Below are 18173 nucleotides of genomic sequence, written 5' to 3'. Positions count from 1 at the left end.
AATGGAACAGGATAGAAAGCCCAGAGATCAACCCAGGCACATATGGTCAGCTTATCTTTGATAAACGAGGCAGGAATGTACAGTGGAGAAAGGACAGTCTCTTCAATAAGAGGTGCTGGGAAAACTGGACAGGTACATGTTAAAGTATGAGATTAGATCACTCCCTAACACCATACACAAAACTAAGCTCAAAATGGATTAAAGACCTAAATGTAAGGCCAGAAACTATCAAACTCTTAGAGGAAAATATAGGCGAACATTCTATGACATAAATCACAGCAAAATCCTTTTTGACCCACCTCCTAGAGAAATGGAAACAAAAATAAACAAATGGGACCTAATGAAACTTCAAAGCTTTTGCACAGCAAAGGAAACCATAAACAAGACAAAAAGACAACCCTCAGAATGGGAGAAAATATTTGCAAATGAAGCAACTGACAAAGGATTAATCTCCAAAATTTACAAGCAGCTCATGCAGCTCAGTAACAAAAAAACAAACAACCCAATCCAAAAATGGGCAGAAGACCTAAATAGACATTTCTCCAAAGAAGATATACAGACTGCCAACAAACATATTAAAGAATGCTCAACATCATTAATCATTAGAGAAATGCAAATCTAAACTACAATGAGATATCATCTCACACCAGTCAGAATGGCCAGCATCAAAAAATCTAGAAACAATAAATGCTGGAGAGGGTGTGGAGAAAAGGGAACACTCTTGCACTGCTGGTGGGAATGTGAATTGGTACAGCCACTATGGAGAACAGTATGGAGGTTCCTTAAAAAACTACAAATAGAACTACCATATGACCCAGCAATCCCACTACTGGGAATATACCCTGAGAAAAACATAATTCAAAAAGAGTCATGTACCAAAATGTTCATTGCAGCTCTATTTACAATAGCTCAGAGATGGAAACAACCTAAGTGTCCATTATCGGATGAATGGATAAAGAAGATGTGGCACATATATACAATGGAATATTACTCAGCCATAAAAGGAAACGAAATTGAGCTATTTGTAATGAGGTGGATAGACCTAGAGTCTGTCATACAGAGTGAAGTAAGTCAGAAAGAGAGAGACAAATATCATATATTAACACTTATATGTGGAATCTAGAAAAATGGTATAGATGAACTTATTTGCAAAACAGAAATAGAGACATAGGCGTAGAGACAAACATATGGATACTCACGGGGAAAGGTGGGGTGTGATGAATTGGGAGATTGGGATTGACATACATACACTACTATGTATAAAATAGATAACTAATGAGAACAGACTGTATAGCACAGGGAACTATACTCAATGCTCTATGGTGACCTAAATGGGAAGGAAATCCAAGGAAAAGGGGATATATTTATATGTATAGCTGATTCACCTTGCTGTACAGCAGAAACTAACAGAACACTGTAAAGCAACTATACTCCTATAAAAAAAATATTACAAAACAAACACAAAGATACAAAGAATAGATTATTGGTTGCCAAAAGAGAGAGAAGTAGGGATGGGGGGAAGTAATGAAATAAGTGAAAGGGATTAAAAAGTACACACAACCAGTTATAAAATAAATAATTCATAGGGATGTGATGTATACTGTCAATATTTTATTATAACTTTGCATGGTGTGTAACCTCTAAAAATATTGAATCCAATGTCACAGACCTAAATCTAATATAATACTGTAAGTCAACTGTACTTCAATGAATAAAACAATAAATAAAAAGAGAAGAAGAAATGCAATTTCATAAAATGTTCAATTAAAACCAGAGAAGGCAAGATAAAGAATGGTGGATAAGAAAGAAACAAAGAATAAGTGGAATAAACAGAATTTTAACAGGAAACAGTTACAAATAAGTGCACCAATTTAAAGATGGAGACTGACAGAGTAAATTTAGAGCAGAAAAAAAAAACCCCCACAAATGTACACTGTCAACAAAAAATCCACATTAAATATAAAGACAAGATAGATTAAAAGTAAAGAAATGGAAAAAGATATATCATACTAAACTAACACTGATCAAAAGAACACCTGCATAACAATATTGTTTCAGAAAAAGCAGACTTCAAAAAAAGGAAAATTATAAGTGATAAAGAGTCAATTCTGTATGATAAAGAATGATAAAGAAGTCAATTCTCCAAGAAGACAGTAATCCTTAATGTTTATGTGCTTAACAGCAGAGCGTAAAATACGCGAAACAAAATCAGATAGAACTACAAGGAGAAAGGATTAAGTCCACTATTACTTTTGAGACTTCCCACATATCTCAATCAACAATTGACAGAACCAGCAGACAGAAAGTCAGTAAAAATATAGTTGAACAGAACAGCACCATCAATCAACTTGACTTAATTGACACTTACAGAATACTTCATCCAACAACAGCAGAATGCATATACTTCTCAAGCTCACATGGGACATTCATCAAGACAGACCACATTCCAGACCATAAAACACAGTTAAAATTTTTTAAAAGAGAAATCACAAAAAATATGCTCTCAGCCCACAAAGGAATTGAATTAGAAATCAGTAACAGAAAGATAACTGGAAAAATCTCAAAATATTTAGAGACTAAACAACATACTTCTAACTAAGTCAAAGTAGAAGTCTCAATTTTTTACATACAGTTTAAACTAAATGAAAATAAAGATACAACTTATCCAAATGTGTGAGACACTACAAAAGCAGGCCTAGAGGGAAATTATAATATTGAATGCATATATTAGACAAGAAGAAAGATATAAAATCAATAATCTAAGCTGCCACCATCTAGAGGAATAATAGTGACATAAACTTAAACCAAATAGATGAAAAGAAATAATAAAAAGCAGCACAGAAATTAACAGAATTGAAAACCAGAAAACAAGAGAAAATTAATTATACCAGAAACTTATTCTTTGAAAAGATGAATGAAATTGATAGTGTCAGTCAGGCAAACCAAGAAATAAAAAGACACAAATCACTAATATCAGAAATGAAAGACAGACCATTATTTCTGACCCCACAGACATTAAAAGGGTAATAAAAGAATATTCTGAACAACTCTATGCTCAGAAATGTGATGACTTAGACAAAATAAACCAATTTCTTAAAAGACACAACCTACTGAAACCCACACAAGTAGATATAGATAATCTGAGTAGGCCTATATCTACTAAAGAAATTGAATGAATAGTTAATAACCTTCCAAAAAAAGAACGCACCAGGCCCACATGATTTCTCAGGTCAATTCTATCAAATTTACAGAAGAAATTACGCCAATTCTCCACATTCTCTTCCCCAAAATAGGAACAGCGTGAATACTTCCTAACTCATTCTATGAGGTTATCATTACCCTAAAAGCAAAATCAGATAAAGACATTACAAGAAAGAGAAATTATACCAATGTCTCTCATGAATACAGATGTAAAAATTCTCAAAAAAATATCAGCACATCAAATTCAACAATGTATAAAAATAATTAAACACCACAACTAGGTGAGATTTATCCCAGGTATGCAAGGCTGATTCAACATTTGAAAATTAATTAATGTAATTCATTGTGTCAACAGTCTGAAGAAGAAAACTTACATGATCATATCAATAGATGCAGAAAAAGCATTTAACAAAATCCAATACCCATTCATGATAACAACTCTCAGTAAACTAGGAATAAAAGGGAACTTCCTCAATTTGATAAAGAATACCTACAAAAACCTACAGCTAACATTATACTTAATGGTGAAAATGAAGAAAATAAATGCTTTTCTCCTAAGATCAGGGATTAGGCAAAGATGTTCCTTCCCACCACTATCTTTCAACATCATATTGGAAGTCCTAGCTAATGCAATAAGATAAGATAAAGAAATAAAATATATGGAGATTGGGAAGAAAGACATAAAGTTTTCTCTGTTCCTGGATGACATGATCATCTATGTATAATATCTGAAAGAACAGGCAAACTCCTGGAATTAATAAGTGATTATAGCAAGTTTTCAGGATACAAGTTTAATATACAAAATTCACTGACTTTTTGTATACCAGCAAAAAACAAGTTGAATTTTAAAAACACAATACCATTTACATTATCACCCCCAAGAATGAAATACTTAGGTATAAATTTAACAAAATATGTACAAGATCTATATGAGGAAAACTATAAAACTCTGATGAATGAAATCAAAGAACTAAAAAAATGAAGAGAAAATTCATGCTCATGGGTAGGAAGACTCAGTATTGTCAAGATGTCAGTTCTTCCCAACTTGATCTATAGATTCAATACAACACCAATCAAAATCCCAGCAAGTTATTTTGTGGATATTGACAAACTGATTCTAAAGTTTATATGGAGAGGCAAAAGACCCAGAAGAGCCAAGAAAATGTTGAAAACATCGGAAAATGAACACTACGCAACTTCAAGACTTACTGTAAAGCTGCAGTAATCAAGGCAGTGTTGTATTGAAAAAAGAAGAGACAAAATGATGGATCAGAACAGAGAGCTCAGAAATAGACTCACATAAATAAAGTCAGCTGATCTTTGACAAAGGAGCAAAGGCAATCCAAAGGCAATACAATAGAGAATAGATAGTCTTTTCAACAAATGATGCTGGAACAACTTGATACCACATGCAAAAAAAAAAAAATATATGAATCTAGGCACAGATTTACAACTTCCACAAAAAAAAACTCAAATGAATGATAGACTTAAATGGAAAATGCAAAACTATAAAATTTCTAGAGAACACAGGAGAAAATCTAGGTGACTTTGGGTTTGACAATGACTTCTTAGATACAACACCAAAGCATAATCTGTGAAAGAAAATATTAATAAGTTAGATTTCATTAATATTAAAAACTCCTGCTCTGTGAAAAGCACCGTTAAAATAATGAAAAGACAAGTCACAGACTGGGACATGCTGAATGAGTTTCTAGTAGCTAAGAGAGAAAAGAACAGGAGGCCAATCAAAACCTTTTTGCCTGTCATCTGTATGTTCTGGTTGACATACTTAAGGAGACTTCAACAGATGGTGACATGAGTCAATCTTCTCAAAACTCATCCAAAGGAGAGGAAGAAAGTATTGCCTCTTTATTAGGAAAAGGTGAGTTGTTAAAACACAAACAATATAATGAATCAAATACAGCAGTTGTTATTAATTTCTTTCTTACAAGTCCAAAATGAGAAGGACTGTAATAGGGGAAAGATAAAATGCATCAAAAAATTCAAGTGAGAATCCCCAATTCCCAGCCCCTTGGGGCTATTTCACCATACTGACTTTGCCCTGCAAAGCCACTGTAGCCTGAGCAAACTCTTGCCAAAGCATGAAGTGGTAAGTGCTACCACTGTTATTTTATTTTGATTACAACCACAATATTCTGACATAGCAATGATTTTTAAAATAATAATCCAGTAAGAGCACTCAATCTCAAAAGAGGTCAAGAGCGATTCTGGATCAGGCATGATAATCCAAATATTTCACAATTCGCCTAACATGGGCAATGAATGCCACACAGATACCAAATAATTAGAAAGGAGGCTAGCCACAGTCCTGAACCATTCATACCAGATGATATCAACCTGCTGTCTGTTCATGCCAGCGGGGGGACCACAGCAAATCCTCCACATACCTGTGACCTCAGGCTACAGGAGCACATGTGGGATCTGAGGATGGTTTCTGAGCTAAGGTAGGGAACCAGTCATACCAGCCAGGCTCAACTGCAAGCATTGTGCAGCTCCTCTAAACCAAAAGCCCCACCAAGCCCCCAGCACCTGAAGGGTTTGAATGGGAATGTCGCTGAATCTGGGAGCTCCTTTTTCAGGGAATAGGTACCTGTTCTTCAAGAATCTCTGTGGATTTTGAAGAGGAGAGTGATGCTGCTGCTGCTGCAGCTCTTCTTGCAGAGTTGGAAAAAATTTAAAAAGAAAGAGCAGGCCAGGAAGGAACAAGAACAAAAGGTTCAAAAAGAAAGGATTCCTATGGAGAACATTCTGAGTGGAAACCTCCTTAATCTCACTGGCCCATCCCAGCTTCACGCCAACTTCAAAGTCAAAATAGGGTGGGATGATGATGCTGTTTTCAAGAACTGTGTAAAAGGTGTAGATAATCAGAAGACAGACAAAAGATTTGTAAATGATACACTGCGATCTGAATTTCACAAAAAGTTCATGGAGAAATAAGTAGTACAGTTTTATGTGCTTAATTAAAGGCTATAAAATGTAAACGATCTGACTTTATTTTGGTTTTTCTCTTTCCCTCCCATCTAAATTGTGTATAGCCTTCCCTAATTTTAAGTTCCAAAATATCTTTTCCTTTATTGATTCCTTACTTGATAAGGACTTGAGAATTTGTTTAACCCAGTTTCCATCTCTGTATATTTCCAGTTATGTGTTTTCTTTGAAGAATGGAAAAAGGAATCTGCTTGTAATAAATATTTTTAATAATCAAAAAAATAGGGAAGAAAAGGGAGGTGATTCTATGTAGCAAAAGTTCATGAACACGATTGGGTTCCGGACTGACTTACGTCATACCAGGAATACAGGAAAATAAACTCCCACACAGGCCCACCTTGTTGAGCAGATGGAAATCAGGACCACAGGAAGCCAAGACCAGGAAAAGTATCTGAGCATCCCACTGAAATGCTTCTGTCCTTTTTCTGTCCCTCCAAGATGGGACTTCTCTGAGATAACAAAAATTGGTTGGGATCACGTGTTGGAGGACACACCTCAAGCCCCAAGTTGTGTTATCCTGGAGTAGTAGACAACATCAGTGTTCCACTCAGATCCCCTCGCATCTATATTATGCCATTTTCTTGCACCCCACCCCAGATTTGGGGTATTTTCGATAAGCAGGACCTGCACCTCTTTGCAGGAGGAGGACTGCCCTCAGGCCACTGGAACCACTTTGCCTGGAGACGCAGAGGAGGACTTGGGTATCCATGTTCACCTGGACCAGACTTGAGCCAGTGACAAACACGTGTGAGAGTTATTCCCTTGCCTTGGTTTGTGGATCTCGTACCCCAGCGTTCCACCAAAGGGTAGAGGCAAAGCTGTCGTCTGTGACCTGAGACCTTGCCCTTCCTTAGCTTCTTCCTCTTTCTGTCCCACGCCTATCCTTTTCTAGTTTCTCTCAGACACTTCTGCAATACATCGCTTGCACACGAAATCTCATCTCAGGATCTGCTTTGGGGAAACCTGACCTAAGATGCTTGGGATTCAAAAGGTGGCCTGACCATAAGGGAGGTCGCTCACATTTGTAGACTGAGGAGAAGCCTCGGGGATTCGTGGCAGCTTTGAGGAGTCATCAGTGGCTACTCCTATTTTGTCCCATAGAAACATACTGAAAACTACTTAGAATTTGTTCTGTATAAAGAAAAGATAAATGACCTGTCTACTTTTAAGTCAAAAGAATCATCTTCTTTTGGTCTAGATTCCTCTATCCTATGCTCTCGCCCCTGAAGTATACAGTAAATAAGTAATCTTCCATTTGAAGACAAAACCAAGATAAATGTGTCTCCTTTAGTTTCTAATGAATAGAACTGAGAAGCTGCACAAGAGAAATATAAGATCCGAGAAGGCCTTCGAGCAAGTACATTTACTTAGCTGGGCTAACAGAGGGAAGGAAAGCCATATATAACACAAACCAATAGATTATCTAAAAGTAACTCATATTTGCTTTAGTCTCATTTTCCTATTTGTCTTTGCTTTAGGCAAATATCCAGGTGAGATATACTTCCCTGAGCACATATCAGCTATAGAACCAGGAAGAGCACAGCTAGAAACACACTAAGTAGTAAAGGTCTGAGGACACCAAGTTGCCACAGTGAGTGCAGAAAGCAGGCTTGCTTCATATGGATGAGCAAGAATTGAATCCAAATAATTTAAGTACTAGAAATAAAGACACTTCTCACTAGACTAGAATTTGGTTAGGATTACTCCACAACTCCAGGAACAGAGAAATGACTTAGTGACTGTAGCTACCCAATAAATCCCCTCCAATCAGGAACTGCTAAGAAGAGGAATGGAAATTTCCAGAGAGCAGCTTCACTTTTTACTCCGTAAGAAAGAATTTAAAAGATAATAGTAGACTACAAACGGAATATCTGACCTACGTATTTCTTGGGTGTAAAATGGGCAGCAACTTATAAAAAGTTAATGAGAAAATATTTTGTGTGATTACCTGTGGTCAAGTGATTTTATTTATTTAGATGGCATTTTGGCTTATGATGGAACACTGAAATGGAAATTAGATTCTCTGTATTGGATACTGTTAAGGCTGTCATTTTTAAACTCAATTATAAGAGTAGAAAACAGCTTCAGAAAATAATTGATTTAGCATGCTTAATTAGTAATAATAGAGGCTTTGGATGAAAGTAGGCTACCAGAAGGACAGAGTTGACTTGAGTCTTATTAATTCTGAGAAATTTAGACATCCACATATTGCTTTCTTTTGTAGTCAGAAAACAAACCCGAGACAAACTTTGAAAAGCTAAAAACTTTCGGGAAAAAAAAGGCAAGGGAAGATTTTAAGGGAGAAGAATTACTGAGTAAATACATCACTTTCTATTTACAATAATATTTAATAACACAGGCATGTGTCTTTATCTTATAATCTTTATTTGATAGGGCATTCCAGTGAGTATTAAAGAGAATATATTTGCATTTCATCAATAGGTAATTATTTTTACTATACTTACATCTTTGTGGAAAGTCTAATACCCTTGAACTTGACACGAAGAAACCATCCTTGAGGAGGGCACAATCGCACAAGAGGATACGTAGGGTCACCTGGGGAGATTTCTCAACTTATCTTTGCCGACCCCAGGGATCCCAGGATTCTAAATCATCACCTGCCTCAGAGCGGAATCATTGCCTTAGTGGCTGACCATTACTGAGAGGAGTGTGGTATATTTCTTTGATATACTGAATGGATAAAAAGTTGAGAAACACAGAAAAAAATCAATACATTAAGAATTGTTAGTCCTTGAGATTGTTTTATCCTGGAATTCAATTCAAGTCTTGAGCACCTACTATGTGCTAAACACTCTTCAGGGTGCTGTGACACAGGGGCTGAACAAAAGAGAAAGGAGCCCTGCTCTCCTGAAAAGCTTTACAGCCCATTATTTTTATTATATTTTTATTTATCAAATTCATATACGCTGCTTACATGTGCCAGGCATTGATCTATACACAATACTTCCTTTAATCTTCATAAAAACTTTATCAGGTAGATATTATAAATATTCCCATTTTACAGATGAGGGAACTAAATCATAGCTAGTAAGCGGTCAAGCCAGGATTAACTACAACCACTTTTCTTCAGAATTTGTGCTTTTAACCACCATGTTATATTTCTTCTAGTGGAAGAAGCAACCAATAAATAAGTTAATAAACCAACATGCTATTTATATGAGCTGCGAAAGAAATGAAAAACCTCTATCTCAGTAAGGGCTCGACCAGAGAAGCAGAACCAGTACGAGATGTATATGCTATCATCACGTCTGAGGCTGGAGTTCGAAATCACACGCAGGCCGGCAGGAGGGGAAGATCAAGAGCAGGCTGGAATCCTACAAGGACAGAGTGAAACCCGTGTCCATTCTTGTTTTCTCTGACCTTGATGACAAGAGAATACTGTAAAAGCCAGGACTCTTAGAGGCTGAGCCACATGTATCTGGCCCAGCTACTGCTTTACACCAAGGAGGCAAGTCAGGAATCAGCAGCAATGAGATGTGTATACGACATGCAAAACGGCTGCAACCTCCTTTCCTTTCTTTGAGAGAGAATTTCCTTAATAGCTCTCCTTAGTGAGAAATATACAAGAATGGGAATTCCAGGAAACATGGTCCAATCTAGCCAAACTGGTACATCACAAAGCCATTGCCAATGTTCTGAAATGGAAGAGTGAGATAGGGTTGGGCACATACAGCGGTAAACCATTCCCTGACCTTAAAGAATCCAGAACTGAGTGGGGAAAACACACACTGAAGTAATAAATGGGACGAATGTCAAAACAAGGGTCAAAAGATCTGCTGGGAAGACTTGCAACTAGAAGAATTAGAAGGTCAGCAGAGGATGCACTGAAGAAATGACCTTTAAAACAGGAACTTCAGAAACGATTTGGAATTACCTGTTTAGGAGAGAGGTTGGGAGAGGAAAATGAGGAAATTTCAGGACTAGGAAATGTGCAGAGGGCAGGAAAGAATAAAAGCATGGCTGGAAGTAGAGATTAAGAGCTTGAAAAGCATGTTGGTGCCAACATGACACAAACATATAATACTTAATCTCCTTTCCCTTATTATCATTAGATGGCCTGACCACTAGGAGGATTTTAAAGGCAGGAACTCTGTCCCCCATCTCTGAATCACGAGACATTTAACATTAGGATAGATGATAAGCATTTAAAAAATGGTAAATGAATAAATCAACCACTCAGTGGTTCCCGCCTTAAGACTTACCGTATATGTCCAGCATGCTCCAGAATAACTTTTATTTTGGTTTGGTTGAAACACTATCACTGCAATTTATTTTACTATAGCTCTGCCCAAGACGTTTCTATTACAGGTCAATAAAAAATTTTAAATCATGAGAATATATTTGCAAATCATATATCTGATACGGGGTTAATATCCAGAATATGTAAAGAACTTCTATAACTCAACAACAAAAAAATTAAAGAAACCGATTTCAAAATGGGTAAAAGACTTGAATACACATTTCTCTAAAGAAGATAACGAATTGTCAATAAGTACATAAAAAGATGCTCAATATCACTAATCATTAGGGAAATGCACATCATCAAAATTACCATGAGATACCACTCCATACTCATTAGGATTGTTATTACTAAACACAGAGAGAGAGAGAGAGAGAGAGAGAGAGAGAAAATAACAAGCATTCGCAAGGATGTGGAGAAACTGGAACTCATGCATTTTTGATGAAACTGTAAAACAGTGCAGCTTCTGTGGAAAATATTATGACAAATCTTAAAAAAAATAAACACAGAATTACCACATGATCCAGCAATTCCACTTCTGGACATATACTCCAGAATTGGAAAGCAGAGTCTCAAAGAGATATTTGTACATCCATATTCATAGCAGTATTATTTATAGTAGCCAAAAGGTGGAGCCAACCCATATGTCCACTGATGAATGAATGGATAAAAAAATGGTATATACATACAACAGAATATGAAATGGAGAACGAAATTTTGACACATGCCACAACATGAATGAACCTTGAAGATATTAATGCTAAATGAAATATGCCAGACACTAAAAGACAACTATTGTGTAATTCCGTTTATATAAGGTACTTAGAATAGTCAAATTCATAGAGACAGAAATGAAAATGGTGGTTGCCAGGGTCTAGGAGAAAGGGGGATGGGGAGTTATTGTTTAATGGGTACAGAGTTTCACTCCGGGAAAATGAAAGAGATTATGGTGGTGATCGTTGCACAACAATATAAATGAACTTACTGCCACAGAAGTGTACATATAAAAATGACTAAAATGATATGCGTATTTTACCACAACTTTTAAAATATTTTAAAGATTTGTGTTTTTGAGGGCATGTGCTTCAAAACAATTAAAAATTATTAGACTGTATTGTTTTCTATAATAATATCTTTAATGTGCAGAAAGAAAAATGACTGTCAGTTTTCTTCTAAGTGACCCTATCATTCAGGAGAGGGAAAATAAACACACTGAGAGTTGTCAACAAAGGATCACACCAGATAGAGTTAAACAGACAAGGCAGACTTCATTCAAGACTGTTGCAATATGGAGAACAGTATGGAGGTTCCTTTAAAAACTAAAAATAAAACTACCATATGATCCAGGAATCTCACTCCTGGGTATATAACTGGAAGAGACAAAAACTCTAATTCGAAAAGATACATGCACCCCAGTGTTCACAGTAGCACTATTTACAATAGCCAAGACATGAAAGCAACCTAAATGTCAATCAACAGATGAATGGATAAAGAAGATGTGGTACATGTATACAATGGAATACTACCCAGCCATAAAAATAGAATGAAATAATGCCATTTGCAACAACATGCATGGACCTAGAGATTATCATGGTAAGTGAAGTAACTCAAAGACATATATATGATATCATTTATAGTGGAATAAAAAAATGGTACAAATGAACTTTACAAAACAGATATAGACTCACAGGCATAGAAAACAAACTTATGGTTACCAAAGGGGAGGGGAGGGAGAGATAAAGTGGGAGTGTGGGTTTAACATATACACACTACTACATACAAAATAGATATACAACAAGGACCTACTGTATAGCACAGGGAACTATGATAACCTGTAATGGAAAAGAATAGAAAAAAAAGAATATAGATATATACATATCTAACTGAATTACTTTGCTGTACACCTGAAACTAACACAATATTACAAGTCAACTGTACTTCAAAAAGAAAAAGACAATTGCAATAGAGAAGAAAGATTGAACTCAATCACCACTGAGACAAAGGCGAGAGGGTTTCTGAGTGCCAGGGTGAGTAGCGGAAAAGTATGGGGCGATGTGAGTGGACAGGCTGTCACTGTGATGAGGATTCTACTCATTGTTTACGGAAAGTAGGCTCCCGCCCTCCCCCAGAAACTGGGAGATTGCATCACTATCTTTCTCAATGACATGTCAAGTGGGATGGCTCTCATTCTTGGGTGTAAAACTGGAGCGAAGATGGGAGAAGATCTCCATCTCAAAGGAGCAGAGAAGGAATTTGAACTGACAACTTTGCTAAAGTAAATGCTCTTTAAAATGAGAGGCGGAGGCGCTGGGAGTCTGGGAGAAGTCTGTCCAAAGTTTAGCCAAGCTGACATACACACACTACTTTATATAAAACAGATAGCCAACAAGGACCTACTGTATAGCACAGGGAATTCTACTCAGTACTCTGTAATGACCTATATATGGGAAAAGAATCTGAAAAAGAATGGATATATGCATGTGTATAACTGAATCACTTTGCTGGACACCTGAAACTAATACAACATTGTAAATCAACTATACTCCAATAAAAATTTTTTTTAAAAAGTTCAGTCAAGCTGAGAGGAACTTTAAGGCTGTCTTGGTTATAGTAAAGAAAAAAGACTGTCACCATTTACTCTCAATGAAAAAGCCATTAAGTGTGTATTTTAGCAAGAATGTAATTGAACCAGGAAGGGAGGAATGGGAACCAAGAAAAAATGCTGAATAAAGAAACTGGTTATTTGGGGTGGAGAAAAGGGAACCCTCCTACACTGTTGGTGGGAATGTAAATTGATACAGCCACTATGGAGAACAGTATGGAGGTTCCTTAAAAAACTAAAAATAGAACTACCATATGACTCTTCAATCCCACTACTGGGCATATACCCTGAGAAAACCATAATTCGAAAAGAGTCATGTACCACAATGTTCATTGCAGCCCTATTTACAATAGCCAGGACATGGAAGCAACCTAAGTGTCCATCGACAGATGAATGGATAAAGAAGATGTGGCACATATATGCAATGGAATATTACTCAGCCATAAAAAGAAACGAAACTGAGTTATTTGTAGTGAGGTGGATGGACTTAGGGTCTGTCATACAGAGTGAAGTAAGTCAGAAAGAGAAAAACAAATACCGTATGCTAACACATATATATGGAATCTAAGGGGAAAAAAAAGTCATGAAGAACCTAGGGGCAAGATGGGAATAAAGACGCAAACCTACTAGAGAATGGACTTGAGGACACGGGGAGGGGGAAGGGTAAGCTGGGACGAAGAGAGAGAGTGGCAGGGACATATATACACTACCAAATGCAAAATAGATAGGTAGTGGGAAGCAGCCGCATAGCACAGGGAGATCAGCTCGGTGCTTTGTGACCACCTGGAGGGGTGGGATAGGGAGGGTGGGAGGGAGGGAGACGCAGGAGGGAGGAGACGTGGGGATGTATGTATATGTATAACTGATTCACTTTGTTATAAAGCAGAAACTAACACACCATTGTAAAGCAATTATACTCCAATAAAAATGTTAAAAAACAAAACAAAACTGGTAAACATATTAGTAAGTTAAAATAAGTATTGAGTGTAAACAGGGCTTGTAATAAAAATCAAAATTTGGGAGAATTTACCAATGAGATGGAACTAAAATAAAAGACCATGATAATGGACAAGAAATTGGATGGAGGATGTTAAAGTTGGAACATTCTAAGATCTCTGGTAGGCTATAGAAGTACTGATATATTTTAGAATTAGGCACTTGAGGGTTACTGCTGATATACAAGAAGGAAAATAAACTATTTCCAGTTTTTAGTGAGAAAGGGAATGAAATAGAGCTCAAGCAATCAGAAGCCTGCAATCAAATATGCCAAGAGAAACCAACGGACAGACCAAAAAGCTCTAAAAAAAAGCCTGCTCTCCCTAAAGGATCAGGAAAAGGGCAACCTAGCAAAACAGAAAACTGTTCAACAATCACCTTCCCATTAGACCTAAACACCGTGGAGGTAAAGCATGGTCCTCCACCCACTCTGTCAGTCAAGGCCTGGCTGGGGGCCGGACTGTCCAGACTGTGCTGTTCTCTCCCCCAGGCTGGTATCAGAGAGAGGGAGTAGGGAGCCCAGACTTGCAGCCCAGTTTAGGGAGCTTGTGTGCAGGTTGTAGATATGAGTGCAGTGTCATCGGGGGGCCACGTGGAAAGCCGGGACTTCTGCCTCCATCTCGTGTTACTGAGATCTCCCTCCTCCCTGCCCCCGATCCTGGTAGTGTTAGAGGAGCTGAGGGGGAAAATCAAACATTTCCCACCTCCCAGCCCTAACGAGGCCCCTGACCACCCGCAGCCCCCAGGGGTGTCAGGAGCAGTGACAATACCTGATACCACCATCCAGGGTGAGGAACCTGAACGTCCACCTCCTGCCCAAACAAACTGTGGAATATCCAGACCTTGGAATACTACTCAGCAATAAAAGGAACAAACTACTGATACAGGCGACAACCTGGATGAATCAAGGGCGGTACATTGGATGAAAAACTAAAAAAGTAGGGCTTCCCTGGTGGCGCAGTGGTTGAGAGTCCGCCTGCCGATGCAGGGGACGCAGGTTCGTGCCCCGGTCCGGGAAGATCCCACATGCCGCGGAGCGGCTGGGCCCGTGAGCCATGGCCGCTGAGCCTGCGCGTCCGGAGCCTGTGTTTCGCAACGGAAGAGGCCACAACAGTGAGAGGCCCGCGTACCACAAACAAACAAACAAACAAACAAACAAAAAGCAGCCTTAAAAGGTCACATGGTGTATGATGCCATTTATACAACATCACCGAAATGACAGAATTATAGAGGTGGAGAGCAGATTCATACTGCCAGGGGCTAGAGACAAGGAGGGATACGTGTGACCATACAGAGGGAGCATGAGGGAGACCCCGGTGGTGATGCAGCAGTCCTGTATATGGATTGGGGGTGATGGTTACACATGGAATGAAACAGCACAGAGGTTCACACATTGATCGCACCACCACCGATTTCCTGGTTTCGAAATTGTTCTGTAACCATGTAAGACATGAACATTGGGGAAAACTGGGTGAAGGATCTGTGAGAATTGTTTGTATTAATTTTGCAACTTCCTGTGAATCTATGATTATTCCAAAACAAAAAATAAAATAAAAAACTCAATCTCATGAAAGGCAAGAAAGGAAGAGAAAAAGCAAAGTCATTGCTAAAAGAGTGGAAACATGCAATCACAGTGATTAAAATAAACTGTTTCTCCTTTTAAAAGATGGAAATTACCTGATTGAATTTTTTAAAAAAGGTGCTGTTTACAATAGATACACCTAAACTATAAAAACAAAGAAAATTTGAAATTAAAAAGATGAAATATTAATGAGATAAAATACCACTTAAAAAATATCAAGATAAAAGAGAGTCACAACCTAATGATAAAAAGAAACCCACTAGAGATATTTAACAATTCTAGGTCTATATGCATTCTTTTTTTTTTTTTTTTTTTGCAGTACATGGGCCTCTCACTGCTGTGGCCTCTCCCACTGCGGAGCACAGGCTCTGGACATGCAGGCTCAGCGGCCATGGCTCACGGGCCCAGCTGCTCCGCGGCATGTGGGATCTTCCCGGACCGGGGCACGAACCCGCGTCCCCTGCATCGGCAGGCGGACTCTCAACCACTGCACCACCAGGGAAGTCCTATATGCATTCTTGATTTTTGTTTTTTGGCCATGCCCCAAGGCATGTGGGGTCTTAGTTTTCTGACCAGGAATTGAATCCGCACCCCTTGCAGTGGAAGCGCGAGTCTTAACCACTGGACCACCAGGGAAGTCCCCCCTATGCATTCTAATAGCATAGCTTCAAAATAATGACAAAACTGATGAGTATGAGAAAAAATTGGCAAACAACAATCATAATGGAAAATGATTTAAAACTGCTCTGAAATTCACAGAAATTTTTAAATACCTCCCTGAGAAAATAATAAGGCACACAGATAAAAACAGTCCTAAGTACAGATCTGCCTACCTTAAAACCGGGTTATATCCCCAAAAGCCCATTCTAAGCTGAAAATATCACAAGTCAAAAATGCATTTACTACAGCTAACCTCCTGAACACCATAAAAGTGCTCAGAGCACTTACATTAGCCCACTGTTGAGCTAAATCATCCAACACAAAGCTTATTTTACAATAAACTGTTGAATGTTTCATGTACTTTATTGAACACTGTGCTGAAAGTGAAAAGCAGAATGGTGTGTGGGTGCAGCATGGTTGTGAGTGTATCACTGTTCACCCTCATGACTGCCTGGCCGACTAGGCGCTGCAGTCAGTGCCCAGCAGCATGAGAGAAGCGTACCACATATCACTAGCGGGGAAAAGACCAACGCTCAGAATTAGAAGTATGGTTTCTAACGAATGGGTACAGATTTCACACCATCGTAAAGTCAAAATATCATGAAGTCGAACCGTCACAAGCTGGGGACGGTCTGCATTTAGAATACTTCAGCAATGTAAAACCACAGACGTGGAAAGTAAAGACATGTCAACAGTGTAACTTCAACTTACATGTAAGTAGGTAAATGAAAATCCTGAACCAACTGGTTCCACTTGTGCCAGGGATGTAGAAATCTGAGAAGAGCATTGCCCCAAACTGCAAAAACAAAAAAATAGAGTAGTGGTTACTGGTGGATGAAGGGGGGTGGGGAGTGGCAAGAGGAATCATCTTGGGTGTAAACTCTATGGTATGAAAAATATGCCTCATAAAAGTAATTTTAAAACAAGAGTGATGCCCCTGTTTTAACAATCAGAAAAGTCTGAATAAACTAGAAAACCGTAACTGCTCTTGAATATCTCAAAGAACTGAGGTTACCAGGAAACCAAGTACCCAGTGGTATACTTGGGTAATGATTTCAACAACACAACACAAATCCAGCTCAACTCCTTATTTATAACAGAGGGAAAAAAAAGTGTAGCTGCAAAGAGTATACATCAAACATCATATAAAATCATGTAACTCTGAGATATTTCCTTACAATATTAGGAATAACTTTTGACATTGCTCAATCCTAGTCAGCAAAGTTAGGCAAGAAAAAAATTAACATATATAAAAATGATAAAGGAAGAAGCATAACTGTTGTTATGTGCACATAATATAATTATGTCCTTGGAACATCCAAAGAGATCTACAGACAATAAAAGAATTTGTCAAGGTGAGGGGAATATAAATCAATAAACAAAAATCTATTGTATTCTTATACATCAACTTAGAAATTAAATTTTTAAAATGTTTTAATATATCACTTGCAATAATCACTAATTTTAAAAAAAATAGTAAATACCAAGAATAATCCTACTAGATAATAGCAGAACATACTATGTTCATAATATGGAAGATTCACTAATGTGAAGATTTCAATTCTCTCTAAAATGGTTTAGAAATTCAAGAGAATCCCCATCAAATTCCAATTTGTTTTTGTGGAACCAAACAAGCTGACTCTAAAATTTATATGGAAGTGAAAAGGGCCAAGACTAATCAACACTTTTTTAAAAGCTAAACAGGAAGTCTTGTTCTTCAAGATATCAAGGGTTGTTCTAAAAAGCTACAGTAATTAAGCCAGTATGTACGATATAGTGATAGTCAGTAGACCAGTGGAACACAACAACCCACTGCAAAGTAGACCTATATTTATGTGGACTTGGACTCTTGTAATATTGTA

General features: G+C 37.7%; 1 protein-coding gene across 3 annotated transcripts in view; it reads right to left on the bottom strand.

Moving 5' to 3' along the window:
- Positions 1–18173, bottom strand: part of LOC307186875 (uncharacterized protein) — a 341925-nt gene that overhangs the window by 195508 nt on the left and 128244 nt on the right. For 2 of the 3 annotated variants that reach the window (XR_013828492.1, XM_079922474.1), the window contains exon 2: positions 17023–17107. The exons of the other annotated variant lie outside the window; for it this stretch is intronic. Coding sequence is in view for 1 of the 2 variants with exons in the window: in XM_079922474.1 (XP_079778600.1) it covers positions 17023–17107 (85 nt within the window). In the remaining variant the exon portion in view is untranslated. The remainder of the gene's footprint in view (positions 1–17022; positions 17108–18173) is intronic. 3 annotated transcript variants of the gene reach the window in all.

This window comes from Stenella coeruleoalba, assembly GCF_951394435.1.
Source record: "Stenella coeruleoalba genome assembly, chromosome: 5".
Taxonomy (NCBI): Eukaryota; Metazoa; Chordata; class Mammalia; order Artiodactyla; family Delphinidae; genus Stenella; species Stenella coeruleoalba.
The sequence above is the reverse complement of the archived record's forward strand: the minus strand, read 5'-3'. Positions and strand labels throughout refer to the sequence as shown.